Here is a 19479-nt window from a genome sequence, read left to right as displayed (position 1 = left end):
AGGAGAACAGATTTTTCTTTTTTTTTTCTTTTTTTTTTTTGGTCTGGTGTGGATGTATAAATGGTAGGAAAATGGCAGAGGAGCAAAAATTCAGGGAAAATTTTCTCTGAAAATTTCTCTGACCAGGATTTCTCTCACCTCGTGAGGACACAATCTGTCCTCCAAAGCAGGTTCCGGGGTCCCACTATGTGCACCTTTTCTGAGTTTCCAAACCCCAGACTCCCTGCCACAGGGTGCAGCAGCACCAAGCCCAGAGGCAACCCCACCATTTCCTGTGCATGAAGTAAATCTTCTGCAACCTCCTTTCCACTCCCTTTTTTTTTTTTTTTTTTAATTTTTTTGGGACAGAGAGAGACATAGCATGAACGGGGGAGGGGCAGAGAGAGAGGGAGACACAGAATCGGAAACAGGCTCCAGGCTCGGAGCCATCAGCCCAGAGCCTGACGCGGGGCTCGAACTCACGGACTGCGAGATCGTGACCTGGCTGAAGTCGGATGCTTAACCGACTGCGCCACCCAGGCGCCCCTCCACTCCCTTTTTTGCCTCCTGCCTTCTCTACCCTGGGGAACCTGTGTCACAAGGAGGGATGTGTCAATGGCTCAAATTCCAAAATCAATGCCTGTCATCTTGTGCATGTTGCAACTTGTGCCATCCCAGCCCTGCTCCCCCAGATCTCTGCTCACCACACAATTCCTCTCTTCCCTTCCATTCTCCTGGCTGAGCTTTGAGGAATGAAATTGCCTTTCAAAAATGGTCTTAGGTCAGTAGTCTCATTCTTTTCATCAGGCAGATATTTATTTTCTGAACAGATAAGTTTCTCAGGACTGCAAAGAAAAACAAGTATTTCAACTCCATACAAACAATTGTATTATTCAATAATTGCTGCAAATTAAGTTAGCAAACTCATACTTCATGAAAAGGAAGGACTGAGTAGACATCACTTGGTGGCTGTCCATGTATCAGTCTCACCCCCCCGCCCCCAACACACACCCCTGTTGGCACAACCATTAGGTAGGCAGTGAGTCATGTGACCCTTCTCTGGTCGTGGCTGAGGCACCTGGGCCAGAGCCTCAACCCCTAGAGTTGTAAGTGGGATAGGGTGGCTTCCAGGCAGTCTGTCACTGCTCAAACCAGAAACTCAGGCAGGCCTGGGGCATCCATTTTCCAGCACATGCATAAGAAAGCAGAGAAAGTAAGGAAGTAGGTTCACAAAGAAGCTCTGATGAAAGCCACATAGTCCCAAAGAGGAAAGAACATGGCTCTTAGTCCCGTAAGCAGCCTGTTTGTCCTCCTGACTACTATGGTCTGAATGTGTCCCCCCAAAATTCATATGTTGACACCTAGCCCCCAATGTGATGGTATTAAGATGTGGGGTTTAGGGGAGGTGATTAGGTCATGCAGGCAGAGCCCTCATGAGTAAGATTAGTGCCCCTATAAAAGAGACCCTAGAAAACTCCCTCACCCTTCCCAACATGTGAGAACACAACAAGAAGGTGCCATCTAAGAACAAGAAAGTGGGTCCCCACCAGATACTGAATCTGCCACTACCATGATCTTGGACTTTCCAGCCTCCACAACTGTGAGAAATAAATTTCTGTTGTTTATAAGCACCCCCCCCCCCCCCCCCAATCTCTGGCATTCTGTTACAGGAGTCAAACGAACTGAGACACTGACCATGGCTTCTGTAACAGACCAGTGATTTCTAACCTACCTAGGTTCCTTCTTCCTTTTTTTTTTTTAACTTGAGAATTCTGCTTTTCATAATCACACTGTCTCTGACTAACATAGACACCTTGTCTTTAAGTCCTTTTCTTACTTTACTGAGCGGCCATGTGAACACACTTCCAGGTGTGTCCTCCCAGAGGGTTTCCAGCACCACCCAGAGAAGCCCAGACCTATGGAGGGAAAGCAGCTTTCTCCTTCATTCCTCCATTCATTCCTGCATTCATTCTTGCCTGCCTGCCTGCCTTCCTTCCTTCATTCATTCAACAAGCATTTACTCATCCTCTACTGCATTCCAGCTAAGTGCTGGGAACACCAGGATAAATAAGACACAGTCCCTGCCCTCAAGGGGCTTGCTGGGGTGGGAAAAAGCAGATGGAGGGTGTAATGGTATCACACCATGTGATAATTCCCTCTCTTTCCTGGATCACAATGGCCAGTAATAAAATGGAACAAAGCCATGAAACAACATGGCAGGTCAGGGAGTTATAACTGTGCTGATTTGACCCAGATATTTTTGTAGTTTATTTATACTTCTTTTCCTTAAGGGAAAGGGATATTTTTAGATGAAGCCAGAAAGGCTGGCAAGGCCCAGAGAGCACCTTATGTGCTATGTTAAGTGTCTGGACTTTATTGTAAAGGTTATGGGAAGCTACTGAAGGGTTTTTGACTGGAGAAGTTCCATCACTTCAAAGACATTCCTCCAGCTGCTAGGTGGAGAATTCACTGGAGGATACCAGATTAAAGGGCAGAATACCACTTAAGGAGCTGAGGAGCTACAAAGTGGGGATGAGGAAATAAAGCAAAATAAAGCCTTTGTCTTGCTGGAAGATGGGAAGTTATATAATTATTGAAGTCTAAATTGTTTGTTAAAATGTATAAACAAGCCAAGAAATAAAACATAAAACTTCCAAATCAGAAGGGGAAACAGCAAGTAGCACTGTTCACTCCAGTAAAACTCTGGATGAAAGATAAAAAGGAAATGTTGGAGCACCTGGGTGGCTCAGACGGTTAAACATCTGACTTCAGCTCAGGTCATGATCTCACAGTTCATGGGTTCAAGCCCTGTGTCAGGCTCTGTGCTGATAGCTCAGAGTCTGGAGCCTGTTTCAGATTCTGTGTCCATCTCTCTCTGCCCCTCCCCTGCTCACTCACTCTCTCTCTCATAAATAAATAACAATTTATTTAAAAAGGGGAAATGTCAAGAGAGCATGACAGGACTTCCATGTTTTATATAGGATTTAGAACTTTGCACAGGCCAACACTCTTGCTGCAACAACTAGAAAAACAGAATATTTACTGCCCCACCCTAGGAAAAAAAAATTTTTTGTAATTTTAAAGTCATTGGAAATTTTCAGAGAGGAGACAGCTCTTTCAGAATGAGCTGGCAATCTCTGGCTATTTTCTCCACTGGGGGAATTTGCCAACCTCAGGTAGCAGGGTACACACACTTCTCCATGGTCTCAGCATTTCTTTTGTGGATTTTTTTCTCCCAGGCCTGGTTGTGATCTTGTCAGGTGGGTAGTTAACCTTGTTCTCAACTCCCTCCTAGTGGCAGGCAAGTCAAGCAGTGCATTGAGATAGGGTCCCAGTAGAGGATAGAGATACTCCAGGCCCTGATTCCAGACACCCTTCCCCAAAACCTACCTGAAAAAGAAAAATAAAATGCTAGAGCTAGAACTATAAAAATAAAACAACTAAAAATAATTCATTGATAGGTTTAACAAGAGAGTATTAGATACAACTGAAGAGAAATTATTAAAATATCTAGAATCAAATATAAAGTAACAAAAAAGATGGAAAATACACAAAAAAAGTGGTAAGAGACAGTGAGGATGCAGTGAGATAGTGAGAAAATCTAAAATATATTTAACGGGAGTACCAGAAAGAGGAGAGAGAGAATATGGCAGAGGTAATAATCACCAGAACTGATTAAAGACATCAGTTTACAAGTACAAGATGACCTATGGATTCCAAGTAGGAAAGATAAAAAGCAATTCATAAAACTACAGAAAATCAGACAATAAGAAAATTTTTAAAACCTCCAGAGAAAAAGACAATTTTCTATAAAGGATCAACAGTGAGGCCAGCAGCTGAGTTTTCAACTGAAAGAGTAAAAGACAACGGGATAGGAGGAAGGGGAAGATGGCAGTAGAGTAGAAGGAGGCTAAACTCACCTCATCTCACAAATACAACTAGACAACTATCATATCATCCTAAATACCCCAAAAATTGACCTGAAGACTGGCAGAACTAACTCCACAACTAAAGGCAGAGAAGAGCCACATCAAAGAAAGTAAGAAATGCAGAGACACAGTCTGGGAGAGAAACAGATCATGGCCAGCGGGAAGGGAGCCATGGTAGTGGAAAAGGATGAGAGCCAGACTAACAGGGGAGCCCACAGGGGGAAAATGAATTCCCATAGTAATTGGCTTGGAAAGCAGGAGGGGCCAAATTTCATGAGTTCTTGCAACCAGTGGGACTTAAAGCCTGGAGTTCTAAAGGTCAGGGTTCTTGGCTCTGGAAAATCTCAGAGGACATCAGGAATGCTCTTGGAGAGAAGGCAGGGCAAACAACTTGCAGATATACAGCATGGAAACAACAACCTCAAAAGCACCCGGGGCACACAGTGGGGAGATCAGTTGCTCCTATCAGGGCGTGTCCCAGAGAAGCAGCATTCACAGAGAGACTCCTCCAGGAACCAAGGAATTGGCAGGTGCCATTTCCCTCCCCTCCCCTTCAGCAAAAGCACAGATATACCTGTGGGACCCAGCACAGCACAAATACTCCCTACCTAACTTGCTTACACCAACCCCTGTCACACCCCATGCTTCAGTGGAACTGCCCTTTCTAAAGTCATGCTTGCCTCAGTCCCAGTGCAGCAGAAGATGGGCCCAAATCTCTGCCCAAACCACATTTCCTGACCTGGGAGTTTTGCAGAGCCTCAGTTCCAGGGGCGGTGGTGACAGAGCTCATTTAACAAGCAGACAGGGCACACCTAGTTAAAACACACCACATTAAGACCAGAGACCGAACACTGCCCACAACAGGCAAAGAGAGACTGGAGACAACTGGCCTGAAGGATAAAGCAGGCAGAACAAAACAGCAGAGCACAGACACCACACACTGGAGACACCCCTGGAACTGCTAGGCCCTAGTACACAGGAGACATGGCATGGCATGGGAAGATCTCTTCTTCATAAAACCATTAACCTCAAGAACAAGAGACATAGCTGACTTTCCCAACACACAGAAACAGGCAGAGACTTAGACAAAATGAGAAGACAGAGGACTTTGTCCCAAATGAAAGAACAGGACAAGGCCATGGCCAGAGATCTAAATGGAACAGATATGAGTAATATGGCTGATGGAGAATTTAAAGTAATGGTCATAAGGATACACACTGGAAGAGAAAACAATGGAGGATATCAGACCATTAACACAGATAAGAATAACATAGCAGAAATAAAGGGTTCAGTAAACAAAATGAAACACACACTCGATGGAATGAACAGCAGGCTGGAAGAAGCAGAAGAATGAATTAATGACCTGGAAGACAGAGTAATGAAAAGAATCAAGTTGAGGGGCGCCTGGGTGGCGCAGTCGGTTAAGCGTCCGACTTCAGCCAGGTCACGATCTTGCGGTCCGTGAGTTCGAGCCCCGCGTCAGGCTCTGGGCTGATGGCTCGGAGCCTGGAGCCTGTTTCCGATTCTGTGTCTCCCTCTCTCTCTGCCCCTCCCCCGTTCATGCTCTGTCTCTCTCTGTCCCAAAAATAAATAAAAAACGTTGAAAAAAAAATTTTTAAAAAAAAGAAAAGAATCAAGTTGAAAAGAGAGAAAAAAGAATTATGCAAAATGAGAATAGACTTAGGGAACTCAGTGATTCAATCAAATGTAATAACACTCATATAATAGGAGTCCCACAAGAAGAAGAGAGAGAGAAATGGAGGCATAAAATTTATTTGAAGAAATAACAGCTGAAAATTTACTTAATCTGGGGAAGGAAACATCTAATCCAGGAGGCACAGAGAAACCCCCCGACAAAATCAACAAAACATATCCAAGACATTGTAATTAAGGTGGCAAAATATAGTAATAAAAAAAAATTAAATGCAGTAATCCAAAAAAGATAGTTACATACAAAGGAAACCCCATAAGGCTATCAGTGGATTTTTCAGCAGAAACTTTCCAAACCATAAAGGAGTGGCATGATATATTTAAAGTGCTGAATGGGAAAAACCTGCAGCCAAGAATATTCTATCTAGCAAGACTAGGACAGGTAAAGAGTTTCCCAGACAAACAAAAACTAAAGGAGTTCATGGCCACTGAACCAGCCCAGCAAGAAATATTAAAGGGGACTCTGAGTGGAAAGACCAAAAGTGACAGTATGAAGGCAGGAAACATAAAACCAGTAAACATGAATATTTCTGTAAAACTCAGTCAAGGAGTTCACAAAATAAAAGGATGTCAAATATGACACCATATACCTAAAATATGGGGAGGAGACAAACTATTCCAAAAATAGATAAGGAAAGAAAACTTACAAATTCATTCTATGAGACCACCATTACCCTGATATCAAAACAAGATAAAGACACCACCCACCCACCCACACAAGAATGTAGATGCAAAAATCCTCAGCAAAATATTAACAAACCGAATTCAACAATTCATTGAAAAAATTATTCACTGCAATCAAGTGGAGTTTATTCCTGACATACAGATTGCCAACAGATATGTGAAAATGTTCATCATTTATCATCAGGGAAATGCAATCAAAACTACAATGAGATGTTACCTCAGACCTGTCATAATGGCTAAAATCAACAACACAAGAAACAACAGGTATTAGTAGGGATGTAGGGAAAGGAGAACCCTCTTACATTGTTGGTGGAAATGCGAACCGGTGCACCACTGTGAAAAACAGGATGAAGGGTCCCCAAAAAGTTAAAAAGAGAACCACCCTATGATCCAGCAATTACACTACTGGGTATTTACCCAAAGAATACAAAAACACTAATTCAAAGGGATATGTGCATGCCTGTATTTATAGCAGCATTAATTACAATAGCCACGATATGGAAGCAGCCCAAGTGTCCACTGACAGATGAATAAAGAAGATGTGGTGTATATATACATACATACAATGGAATCATTCAACCGTAAAATAGAATGAAATCTTGCCATTCACAACAACATAGATGGACCTAGAGAATATAATGCTAAGTGAAATAAGTCAGAGAAAGACAAATACCATATGATTTCACTCGTGTGGAATTTAAGGAACAAAATAAATGAGCAATGGGGGGAAAAAAGAGAGAGAGACAAACCAAGAAATACTTTTTTTTAATCAGGAAACTTTTTCTTTTTTTCTTTCTTTCTTTCTTTCTTTCTTTTTTTTTTTTTTTTTAGAGAGAGCACAAGCAGGGAAGAGGGGCACAGGGAGAGAGAATCTTTTTTTTTTTTTTTGCATTTTTATTCATCATTTGTTTATGCTATAGTACATATTTTATACATTATTCTTAAGATGTGCTAAATGAAACTTGACATTTGCCAGAAAATAAAGAAAATATTTTAAAGATCTACGTTTTTGTGTTTTTTAATTTACATCCAAATTAGTTAGCATATAGTGCAACAATGATTTCAGGAGTAGATTCCTTAGTGCCCTTTACCCATTTAGCCCATCCCCTCTCCCACAACCCCTCCAGTAACCCTCTGTTCTCCAGTTTAAGAGTCTCTTATGTGTTGTCCCCCCTCCCTGTTTTTATATTATTTTTGCTTCCCTTCCCTTATGTTCATCTGTCCTGTGTCTTAGGGTCCTCATATGAGTGAAGTCATATGATTTTTGTCTTCCTCTGACTAATTTCGATTAGCATAATACCCTCCAGTTCCATCCGCGTAGTTGCAAATAGCAAGATTTCATTCTTTTTGATTGCCGAGTAATACTCCATTGTATGTATGGATGTATATGTGTGTATGTACGTATGTATATATACACACATACATACATACATACATACGTATACATACATACATACATACATACATACCACCTCTTCTTGGGGAGAGAGAATCTTAAGCAGGCTCCATGCTCAGCATGGAGTTCAACAAGGGGCTCAATCCCACAACCCTGGGATCATGAAATCAAGAACTGGACAAAATCAAGAAACTGAGCCAAAATCAAGAACTGGACTCTCAAATGACTGAACACCCAGGCACCCCCAAACTCTTAACCATAGAGAACTGATGGTTACCAGAGGGTAGGTGGGTTAGGGGATGGGTTAAATAGGTAATGAGGATTAAGAAGTGCACTTGTTGTGATGAGCACTGGGTGATAAAAATAGTTATTAAAAAATAAAATAAAAAGTCTGTGGGGAAAAAATCTTTAAAGTAGTTATGAGAGGAAAAAGAAAAATAAATAAATTTGCTATTAGTAATATTCACTGGGAAATTTGGTCAGTGTACTGGGACCAGTTTTTAAAAGTGGGCTGTTATCCTACAGGTGTGGATGGATTTTTTTTATCAAGCTCCTGTATGCTGTCTTCTGGGGACTATCTTCTGGGGAGGGGCACCTGAGTGGCTCTGTCAGTTAAGCATCTAACTCTTGATTTGGGCTCCTGTCATGATCTCTCGGTTCATGAGATCTAGCCCTGCATTAGGCTCTGAGCTAACAGCGCAGAGCCTGCTTGAGATTCTCTCTCTTCTCTCTCTCTCTGCCCCTCTGCCCATTTTCTATCTCTCTCAAAATAAATAAATAAATTTAAAATAAAATAAAACTATCTTCTGGGTAGAATAAAAAAATACAAGGGTGCCTGGGTGGCTCAGTGGGTTAAGTGTCAGACTTTGGCTCAGGTCATAATCTCACAGTTCATGGGTTCAAGCCCCATGAACCCACTGGGCTCTGTGCTGACAGTTCAGAGCCTGGAGCTTGCTTCGGACTCTGTGTCTCCATCTCTCTCTGCCCCTCCCCTGCTTGCGCTCTCTCTCTCTCTCTCCAAAATAAATTAACATTTTTTTAAAATACAGTGGGATATGTGTTAAAGAAAAATAATTGCTGGGGTGCCTGGGTGGCTCAATCAGTTAAGCGTCCCATTTCAGCTCAGGTCATGATCTCATGGTTCATGAGTTCAAGCCCCACATCAGGCTCTCTGCTGTCAGCAGAGATCCTGCTTCAGATCTTCTGTCTCCCCTCTCTCTCTCTCTGCCCCTACCTTGCTCGTTCTCTACCTCTCTCTCAAAATAAATAAATACTTAAAAAAAAGAAAAGAAAAAGAATTGCCAACCTAATATTCTTAATCCTGTGAAAACATCCTTTAAGGATAAAGGTAAAATCTGGAAAAGGCTATAGCTATACTGTGCGATTCTAACCACATGACATTCTGTAAAAGGCAAAACAATGGAGATGGTAAAAGGATCCATTCATTAGTTAGTGCACCCTTACCTGCATTTACTAGGTGTTTTGTTTCTCACAGATCTCGCAGAGGCTTTATGCCACTCTTAGAATAACATCATGTAGAGTAAAAGTGAAATGGGGCAATGTGGCATAAAGCCTGGCCTTCTCTAGGTCTTTACATTCTTTTAAGGTATATCGTTTTCCTATAGGAATATAAAAAAAAATCTAAATCAACACTCTTAATGTCAACTTAGTCACTCTTCTGGTAGGAAATCACCGGACAATTATAAGTCTCTAAAAATAAAGCCCAATGATCACAAAATACCTGTCTTATTTTGAAAAACAGCTCTCTTCTCTTCATCCATCTCTTGCCATCTTCTAAACAGGGAATCACAAAACAAAGGCAACATAACCTACAAGAAAAATAATTTCGAGGATCCAAGTGCTTTGTATTAAGCTAAGTCTGTCTGAAGCATTTGAGTATGGCCTTACTGTACACCAAAGATTAATGACCCATGAATAATGTCGACCCATGAATAATGTCAACCCATAGACCAGGGAAAGGGTAAAGGTTATCTGTCTCACATTAGGACATTTCATTGAGTCATAAGTGGCTGACTGGAAGGAGGGCCTCCCGATAGAAGTAGCACACTCCATCAAGACTTCTACTGCATCAGTGCACCAGTCAATAAATATGTGCTGACGCCACTGGGTGCCACCTCCCAGTGAGTTCCTATCCTCAAGAACCTCTCTGTCTAGAACAGAAAATCATATACAGTGACAATCTAGTCATGAGAGGTATCAGAAGAGGATGCTTTAGGAGCGCAAGGCAGTGAGTGGCCTGGGAGTAAGAGTGCTCCTGGGAGAGCTGACAACCAGTCTTTAAGGGTCTGTGAGAACAGGAGGGCAGGTAAACCTCAGTGTGGGTGAGTGTCGAGAGGCTGGGGTACAGAGGTTGTGGAGAGAGGTGGTCTTCTCCTCCCCATTCCTAACTTTAGGCTTTAGACTAGAAACCATTTTCCCCTTCTTTATTTTCCCCCATACACCTGGCCCAATGCTGGTCCCCAAAGTATGTAATGAGGTAACCAATTACTGGATAAGCAAGGCAGCAAAATGACTAACCAACAGCATATTAGCGAGTCTCTCGGAGCCAAAGGAACTTTCTTATCTTCATAACAGTGATCTGCCTTGGTTTTCCGAGAGAAGTAAAACCAACAACTTCTTTCTTCAGAGCCACACACATACTTTTAAATAACTTATGCTACCTGGTGGGTACTTTTCCTACACAGGAGTAAAAAACCTGAATCTACATCTCAAAATTTTAACTCCTATATTGGCAAGTTTAAAACGTGAACACTTGTTACAGGCCCAACTACTAGTTCTCTGGGCAGCCTTTTCTGCATCCCTCCTTCCGCCTTTCACAGAAAGGAGCTCTGCCTCTCAGGCCATTGCTCCCTGTACTAATTCTGTGACACTTGTCACACCCATGTCTTGCTGCCCATGTCTTCCTTTCCAGTTTGCTAAATGTGAATGGAAGAATGAATGAGCAGAAACATTATCACACACACATGTAATTTTCCCAGTAGGTAAAATTACTTTAGGTTCCTAATCTAAAACTCAGAGGAAATGCTTTTATGGACTTTCTTTAATGAATACAGGATAACTAGAAGACTTCTAAAATGACTAGGTTTTCCCCAACCCCAGAGCTTCTAAGAGTGAATGAATGAATGAATGAATGAATAATGAAACTTACTTACCTTTCCATAATTTGGGTCCTTTTTTGTCATATAAAAAGGGTTGTATACTTCAGGATCATAAAGATTTCCAAATACAATTTCCTTTAGAAAAAAAAATACACCTAAGAGCAAATCACTGTATACAATGTGTTTTGCAAGATTCAAAAAAGCCAAATGCTTTATTCTGTTTTTATAGAAAATCATAGATTCAAAGGGTTAGAAGAAACTTCAGAAGTAATTTAGACTGCAGAGACAGCTCACCACCTTCTGGGGGTGGTAATCATCAAGTTTAGTCTGAAGTCATCAACTAGCCTTAGTCTGAGAACTTTCTGCTCTGCCAGCCAAGTATTCTTTTGGTCATTCTAACCACCAGTCTGTCCTTAGACTGAGTTGAAATCTGCCTTGGCACTGGAGACACTAATACTCTACCTCAAAACAACACAAAATTTATCTACCCATCACCCACCCATCAGTCTTTTAAATGTTTCAAGTTTTCATCCCCCTTCCTGTCATTTCTTCCTCTGACTAAATAACCCATATTTCTTCCCACTTTTCCTCCCAGGAGATGTTGTCAAGCTTCCACCCTCTTCTAAAGGTTCTGCAACTGCTGAAGATCCCCTCTACAGTGTGAATCAGGAGTGACAAGATAGCAACAGGGTGGACTTTGATGCTTCCCACTCCAAGCACTGCCTCCCTCAATACAGCCTAAGAGCCCAGATGTTTTCTTAGAAGTCCGCTCCCATAGTCAACTCACATTGAATTTACTGTCATTTAAAACCACTCCAGGGGTGTCTGGGTGTCTCAGTTGGTTAAGCATCTGACCTTGGTTCAGGTCATGATCTCACAGTTTGTGAGTTTGAGTCCCGCGTTGGGCTCTGTGCTGACAGCTAGGGCCTGGAGCCTGTTTCAGATTCTCTATCTCCCTCCTTCTGCTCTTCCCCTGCTCGCACTCTCTCTTTCTCTCTCTCTCTCTCTCAAACATTAAAAAAAATTTTTTTTAACCACTCGGACTTCAACACATGCCTTTTCTAAGGCATGGCTTCCCCATCCTGTACTTGTACAATCACATTTCTGAGCACAACTGTAAGTCTGTGCACTTGGGTTTCAAAGACACCTGGATTTGACACTGAGCTCTGCCTCTTAGAGTGCTTAGAAAGAAGTATTTAATGTTCATATCCAGAAATTTTGCTCACCAAATCAATACCCTAACTTTCCAGGCAAACTATGCTGGATCTCCAGTAAGTACCTGGGAACTTAGGCAGACCTAAATTCCAAAAGAGGGTCCTGACCTCAAGGTTAAAACAGAAAAATTTCCAAAAGCAGCAGCAAAATTTTATTCTTTTATAAAGCCAAATTGAGGAACAGTATGTAGAAAGCTATGGTCCCTACACCTAATGGTTGACTGACTGAATAGCATGGAATCCCCTTCTCCCTTGCTCTCTTCCTACTTGAAAGATTAGAATGCCTTACGCTCTCTTTCCTGGCCCTGCTTCTAGCTAGGACTTGCAATGTGGCCCATTTATGGTGAAGAGGATCTAAGGGGAAATCTGCTAGGAGCTTCTGGGGACTCTTTGCTTCCAGATCAAAGGATCAGGTATAAGATAAAGGTACCCTGGCACCACTCCTTACCCCTTCTTCCTGTCTTGAGCACAGACCTAACACCTGAAGCTGTAAGTAACCAAATGTGCTTACAAATGTAAGAGTGAGGAGGAAAAAACAAAAATATTAAGGATAGCAGAAAAGAATTATAGGAAAAAACCTGGGTGATAAATGACATTTCTACACTGCCAAAACCCACAGTGAGACCACCTACCCATCAATTTCTTGTTAAGTGAACAATAAATGTCCTTATGATTTAAGCTACTGCTATTCTCTTTACATTTACTTAAAAGCATTCCTGATAAATCTAGTTCCAAATCAATACTTTTATTCCTTCCTTCTGAAACTCCAGGTTTAAAAATGTAGTAAGCTGTATTACAATTCTGTGAATTCATCTTAAATACAAAAATAATGTCAGGACTGTTTGCATAATAACCAGTGAAAATGTTGGCCCAACTCTTTAAAGTATACTTTATTAAGAAAACAAAGAACTCTCAGTACCATTTTATTTGTGCGCTTTAAAAGACATTCAAGATTCTCTTGTTTCATTTTCTCCAACCCTCCGTATGAAATTACTTTTTCTGCAATTCTCTGAACAGGCTCTGCAACATTTTTAATCCATTTTTTATGTAACACCTCTCCTCTCTTCTTTCCTTAAAAGTATCCAGATGCTGAAAATACATATCCAGTCTTTAATGAAATGATACAAACAAGGAAAACAAATTATTAAGGTTTCCATTTATTGTCATTTGAATAAGGGGGAGAAACACTTGTTCCCACTTTTAAACTCTCAACACATTTGGGTTGCAAGGTCCTAGCATAAGATAATCAAAGAACATAATAAAGTTCAGGAGGGGAACCTGAGAGCATAGAGCAGGAAGAACCCATGAAAGGTTCTAAAGCAGAAGTGTGCCTGGAGATTAAACTACATTCAAACCACTTCTAACTCATGAAACTCCTTTTTTTTTTTTTAAGGATTTCAAAGCATTCCTGTCACCCACTGCATGTCTCTAGCCTTCATCATCAAAGTCTGTGACAAAACTGGTAGAGTAGAAAGAGCGCTAGACTTATACCAACCAGCACCTCTGTCTGAATCTATAGGAGGGTAATCCCACCTACCTTTTTTTTTAATGTTTATTATTGAGAGAGAGAGAGACAGAGCACGAGCAGGGGGAGGGGCAGGGAGAGAGGGAGACACAGGATCAGAAGCAGGCTCCAGCCTCTGCACTGTCAGCACAGAGCCTGACACAAGGCTCGAACTCCCCATGAGATTATGGCCTAAGCCCAAGTTGGCGCTCAACCAACTGAGCCACCCAGGCGTCCCCCGCTCTTTTTATTTTTTTGAGAGAGACAGAGCAAGTGGGGGGCGGGGGGCAGAGAGAGAAGAGACAGAGAATCCCAAGCAGGCTCCACACTGCCAGGCTCAAATATGACCGGATCATGACCTGAGTCGAAACCAAGAGTCACACGCTTAACCCATTGAGCCACCCAGGCGCCCCCCACCTACCTCTTTTTGATGCTTAGCTGAAAATATACGTGAACTTCCTTTGTAAATTAGAACACAAACATTAAAGTACCACTGTAACACCAAATTTCAATCTCATTAAAATGAAAACTCCTCTAACTTTATTAATTTCATAGTAACTCTGAGTACAATTGGACATTACCCTTAAATACTATTTCTGGTGGTTTTATATATCCCCTTTTCGATGTGGGAACATATGAGAAATAGGTAAGTTTTAGTCAGAAAGAATTTCCATTCAGTACCAGAACAAAGAGGGGGAGCTCTTAGAATGATCTCTCAGATCCTTTACGGGCAGATCTAGGAATCCAGACCTCTCAGTGACCCTGCAAGGAGGTGGCACAATTTCAGATCTATGTTGTATAAGCAGATCAACCAGAGGAGGTTCATTCTCTCAGCAAAATGAATCTCTGTGACACACTGACATCCTCTTAGCCATGTTGCTCTGCACCACTCTTGCTTACCTGGAACATACTTAGAATCCAGGCTGTAGCCAACTCTTACCTTGGCAATGTAATTTTCTCTAAATAATATTGCAAGTACAGCTTCATCAATGTCTTCTCTAGCTAACACCTAAAATTACAGAACTGAATGTCAGGATGTAAATCCTAAAGAAACAAAACAGAATGATAAAATTCATTGTATTTTACCAATACTTTTACTGTAAATCTGCTTATACCTCAAAGAATATTTTGTAACATTTTTATTAAGGAAAATTTTAATTTAAATTTTAGTTAATTTGCATTCAATGCAATATTGGTTTCATGAGTAGAATTCAGGGATTCATCTCTTACATACAATACCCAGTGCTCATCACAAGTGCACTCCTTAGTACGCATTACCCATCTAGCCCGTCTCCCACCCACCTCCCTCCATCAGCCCAGTTTGTTCTCTATCACTCAAAGTCTCTTGTGGTTTGTTTCCCTCTCTTCTCTCCCCCTCCCCATATGTTCATCTGTTTTGGTTTCTTAAATTCCACATGAGTGCGATCATATGGCATTTGTCTTTCTCTGATTGAGTTATTCTGCTTAGCATAATACACTCTAGCTCCATCCATGTCATTGCAAATGGCAAGATTTCATTCTTTTTTTTTTTTTTTTTTTTTTTTTTCAACGTTTTTTTTTTTATTTATTTTTGGGACAGAGAGAGACAGAGCATGAACGGGGGAGGGGCAGAGAGAGAGGGAGACACAGAATCGGAAACAGGCTCCAGGCTCCGAGCCATCAGCCCAGAGCCTGACGCGGGGCTCGAACTCACGGACCGCGAGATCGTGACCTGGCTGAAGTCGGACGCTTAACCGACTGCGCCACCCAGGCGCCCCAAGATTTCATTCTTTTTGATAGCTGAGTAATATTCCAGTGTGTATATATACCACATCTTCTTTATCCATTCATCAGTCAATGGGCATTTGGACTCTCTCCATAGTTTGGCTATTGTTGACAAATGCTGCTATAAACATCAGGGTGCATGTATCCTTCAAATCTGTATTTTTGTGTCCTTTCAGTAAATACCTAATAGTGCAAATGCTGGATGGTGGGTGATGTTCTATTTTTAGTTTCTTGAGCAATCTCCGCACTGCTCTCCAGAGTGGCTGAACCAGTTTGCATTCCCGCCATCAGTGCCAGAGGGTTCCCCTTTGTCTGCATCCTCGCCAACAGCTGTTGTTTCTTGTGTTATTAAGAGAAATTTTCAAACGATTTTCTGTGAACCCAAGTTCAATATTTATCACCTTAGGGTTTTTCATCTGGATCACTATGAACTGATCGTCCAACTTTTATGCCTATAGGGCTAAGAAGGAACAAATGGAAAGACAATAAAAATCCAGTATCTGGAAGAAATATGCTATTACCTAGAACTAGTGTAAAATAATACAGGTTCTTAAAACTATGTTTTTCAATCTCTGGCTCTTCTTTCAGTTCTTTCAAGTGAATGCATCAAAACAAACTAGACCCCAAACTCAGATAACAAATCTGTGAATAAAAGAAATCTCAAAAAGGAGAGTTGCATTGTTACCCATATATTTAACAGCAACACATGAAATCTAAAATAATATTCAGACAGCTCTTCAGGTCTTCAAAATAAAACTATCTTGTTGATGTAAGCAGAATTTTGCTTTGACTCCTTAGACTCATTTTAAGACGGCAATTGAAAAACCATGTAAAACAATTAAGTGTTTTCCCCTGACACTATACACTTAGAACAAATCAATCTATTTATTTGGAGAAGTAGAAACATCTACTTTGACAAACATCGTGGAAAATCACATTTTTTTAACCCAACCTATTATCAGCATATAATATTGATCATGTGTCTGATTTTCAAACTACTTTTTGTTTGTTTAAGGAAATAAACATTTTTGGCTTCCATAGCTCCGAGCTTTCTTTGTGATTTTGCCAGAAAACATAAGGAAGATGTTAATGACTTTTGGCAGTACTTTTGAAACCCACAGCTTTTCATGCCCACGCACTCGCACAGACACAAATGTTTAAAGGTCTCACCACTTTTACTGCTACCACTGCAAAAGGAGCAAAATAAAGGACTACTCCAAGAGCTTTTCTTTACAGTGAGGCAAATTATAGGATCATGTAAAATAATGACACTTTCTTTATGAGGAAATCATTGCTTTACCAGACCCTTAAGTAGCAGAATCAACTGGCGAGCCCAGACCTGGCTTCTCCGCCGGCAGAGCTCCTGGACTGCAGCCTGTACCCACCCACCATACCGCCCTGTGGGTGTCCTGAACCTCTAGTGAGCGACAGCAGGGGCACTCAAACCACTCTTGGTCAAATTTGGTCCCGGATCATTCCCATTCAGTGAATTCTTAACAGTGCCTTGCTTCTGCCAGGCATTGTTCTAGTTCTAGGGAATCCAACCGTGACTAAGACAAAATACTTCTCAAGGGATTTATGTCCCATCTCCAAAATAACGTCCCCAAATGCCACGTTACTTTACCTCCATTAAAGCAACTGACTCGAGCTCTGGCCATTCTTTTAATTTTTCTGGCCTGAAATGTTCACCACAGGTAGACACTTTCTTGGAAGCCATAGATAATAGGATCCCTGAGGGGAGAGAGTAAATTGAAGAGACTTAGTAAGGCAGAAAGCAGTTTGAATCCTGACTCTGCCACGTGGTAAAGTCCCTAAGTAAAACAAACAAAAACAAAATCCTGGCAGCCCCCCAAGACTCAGTTTCAAAAGGGGTAATTACGCTTCCCCCACATATTGCTGTGGGGTCACCCACCCAGCCTGGGGCTCCACGGTGGACGGCGTGGGCTCCCCAAGATGCAGGACAGCGACTCCAGAACCCCCAAGCCCCTCCCCAGCCAGCTAACCCACCACCAGACGGAGTATTGCAAGATGGAAAAGGGGGCGTCCTTTTAAAAACAAAGCACTGGGGGGAGAAAAAAAGAATAAATAATAAATAAATAAATAAATAAATAAATAAATAAATAAATAAATAAATAAAAACAAAGCACTGGGTTGAAACTCGAAGCTCCACTTCCCTCAACAGGCCCTACTCTTTTCTTGTTCCCGCAGGGGACGCGAAGGATGAGGGCAGGTCAGGGGGGAGGAGGGTCCCCAGGAGATGCCATGTCCACCCACCTGGGGCCTTCAACTGCCCAACCAACACCACCCTACATTTTGACTGGCTTCAAATGAATAGACGTCTTCTAAATTGATACTACAAAGAACATACAGTTTATCTGCACGATCTAGGGCTACAATTAGGAGAGGAATGATTTTTAGTGTTCCCTTTGCCTAAGGAAAACAAAATTCTTCTCTCCTGTGTTCTAGGTCTTACTGTGTCTTCCCAAGACCAGGGGTCAGCCTCAACATGAGCCAGAGGGTGCTATGCAGAATCAGAATCAGCAAGTGTGTAATCATACTCAAAATAAATTTTTTTAATATTCTAAAAACTGTTAGAAAAACCTGGGGAGAATATGTGGCAATGGATTTTAAGGGTGCCTGACCAAAGGGGACACACCTACCTTGATTTAGGGAAAGATCAAGTGAATTGACAGGCATTCAGTAAAGTAGCTATCATTTTTTTTTTTAACGATTTATTTCGTGAGAGAGAACACCAGTAGGGGAGGGGTGGGGGGGGGAAAGAGAGAGACAGAGAGAAAAAGAATCCCAAGCAGGTTCCACGCCATCAGCACACAGTCCCACATGGGGCTCGAACCCACTAACCATGAGATCATGACCTGAGCAGAAATCAGGAGTCGGAGGCTTAACCAACTGAGCCACCCAAGTGCCCCAGCTGTCATTATTTTTATTGGATCTTTCAGGCAATATTTAACTTCTGGGGAACATACATTTGTAATAATTATCAATACAAGGTATTGTGATTTCTTAATTATCATACAGACACTGAATTTAAGTAGAGTTTATTGCAGGTGCTTGAGTGCCTTCCTTGGTCCTCAACATGAATGAATCCTGCTGGCAAATGGCTTCTCTGAATCAGCCTTCTTTTGTGTCTTCTTACCAATCAAGGATCAAGGTGTGTGCTCCTTTGTTGCTAAAACCTTTGGAAGGTGACAGAAAAGAAGAGATATGTGTGATATAGGAATGAGAGGCCAACAAGAGCAGAAAGAGTTCCTCAGCTCAGCTGAACCCTCTGAAGCCTAGTGCGGCCAGAGCCAAGTGATTCATCTCACAGGCCAGGGCCCCATCCAAACCTGCCTCAGCCTCTCCTCACTCTATCTGGATTCAGAAACTTGCAGAGATTCCAGGACACAGCCAACCCTATTATAGGTGGGGTAGATTGCTGACGTGTGCTAGGAGTTGAGGGACCTCCCCCGTGGTCCTGCTTTTATATGTCGGGATATCTGGGGTACTAAGTTATACTTGGATTATTATGATATAGAAAATACTACCTTCCTTTCTTCCCTTTTTTCAAACCTCTGAACCTTGATCCTCCACCTTCACTATCAGCTGACAGATGACCTTCTCACTTCACTGAGAAAATGAGGCAAACAGAAGTGAATGATGTTCTTTCACAAAATTCACCACACTATATCCATGTACTCTGCCTTCCTTCCTCTTAAAATGGGTGGCTTGTCCTGCCCTCCATTTGAGTCCTGGATCCCACCTCTTTACAGGTAAAGGGTGTAGGGAGGATAGGCGAATGGATGAGGGGGACTATTTTAGGTAGAGAAGTCAGAGAAGTCTTCTCTGAGAAGGTATTTGTGCAGAGGTGTGAGTGAACTGAGGGAGACATGGAGAGATCTAGGGAAAGAGTGTTCCAGGTGGAAGGACTAGCAGAAGCAAAAACCTGAGATGGGAATGAAGTTGGTATATTAAGAAAACAAAAACAAAGCTGGTGAGGCTGGAGCATAATGACTGGAGAGAAGGCAGGTGCCTAATGGTATAGGAACTTAGAGACCATGCTAAGGAATTAGAATAAAATCCAAAGCGTGAAGGGAAAGTCATTCAAAGGTTTACAGTAGGGAAGAAATCTAACATTTTTTAAAATGAATATAGCTTCTTCACGGAGAACTGGTTATAC

At 41.7% G+C, this 19479-nt stretch overlaps 1 protein-coding gene across 1 annotated transcript; it reads right to left on the bottom strand.

Annotated features, from left to right (window-relative positions):
* Nucleotides 1-532: 532 nt before the first annotated feature.
* On the bottom strand, nucleotides 533-18493 carry FAM228A (family with sequence similarity 228 member A). Its single transcript, XM_058686375.1, is given in 7 exon segments — nucleotides 533-755; nucleotides 6605-6635; nucleotides 9163-9219; nucleotides 9221-9317; nucleotides 9440-9527; nucleotides 14476-14544; nucleotides 16924-18493. Coding segments are annotated over 7 exon segments (591 nt in total). The 5' UTR covers nucleotides 17017-18493; the 3' UTR covers nucleotides 533-599.
* Nucleotides 18494-19479: the final 986 nt, after the last annotated feature.

This window comes from Neofelis nebulosa, chromosome 9 (genome assembly GCF_028018385.1).
Source record: "Neofelis nebulosa isolate mNeoNeb1 chromosome 9, mNeoNeb1.pri, whole genome shotgun sequence".
NCBI classification, from domain to species: domain Eukaryota; kingdom Metazoa; phylum Chordata; class Mammalia; order Carnivora; family Felidae; genus Neofelis; species Neofelis nebulosa.
This window is presented reverse-complemented; position numbering and strand designations above follow the sequence as displayed.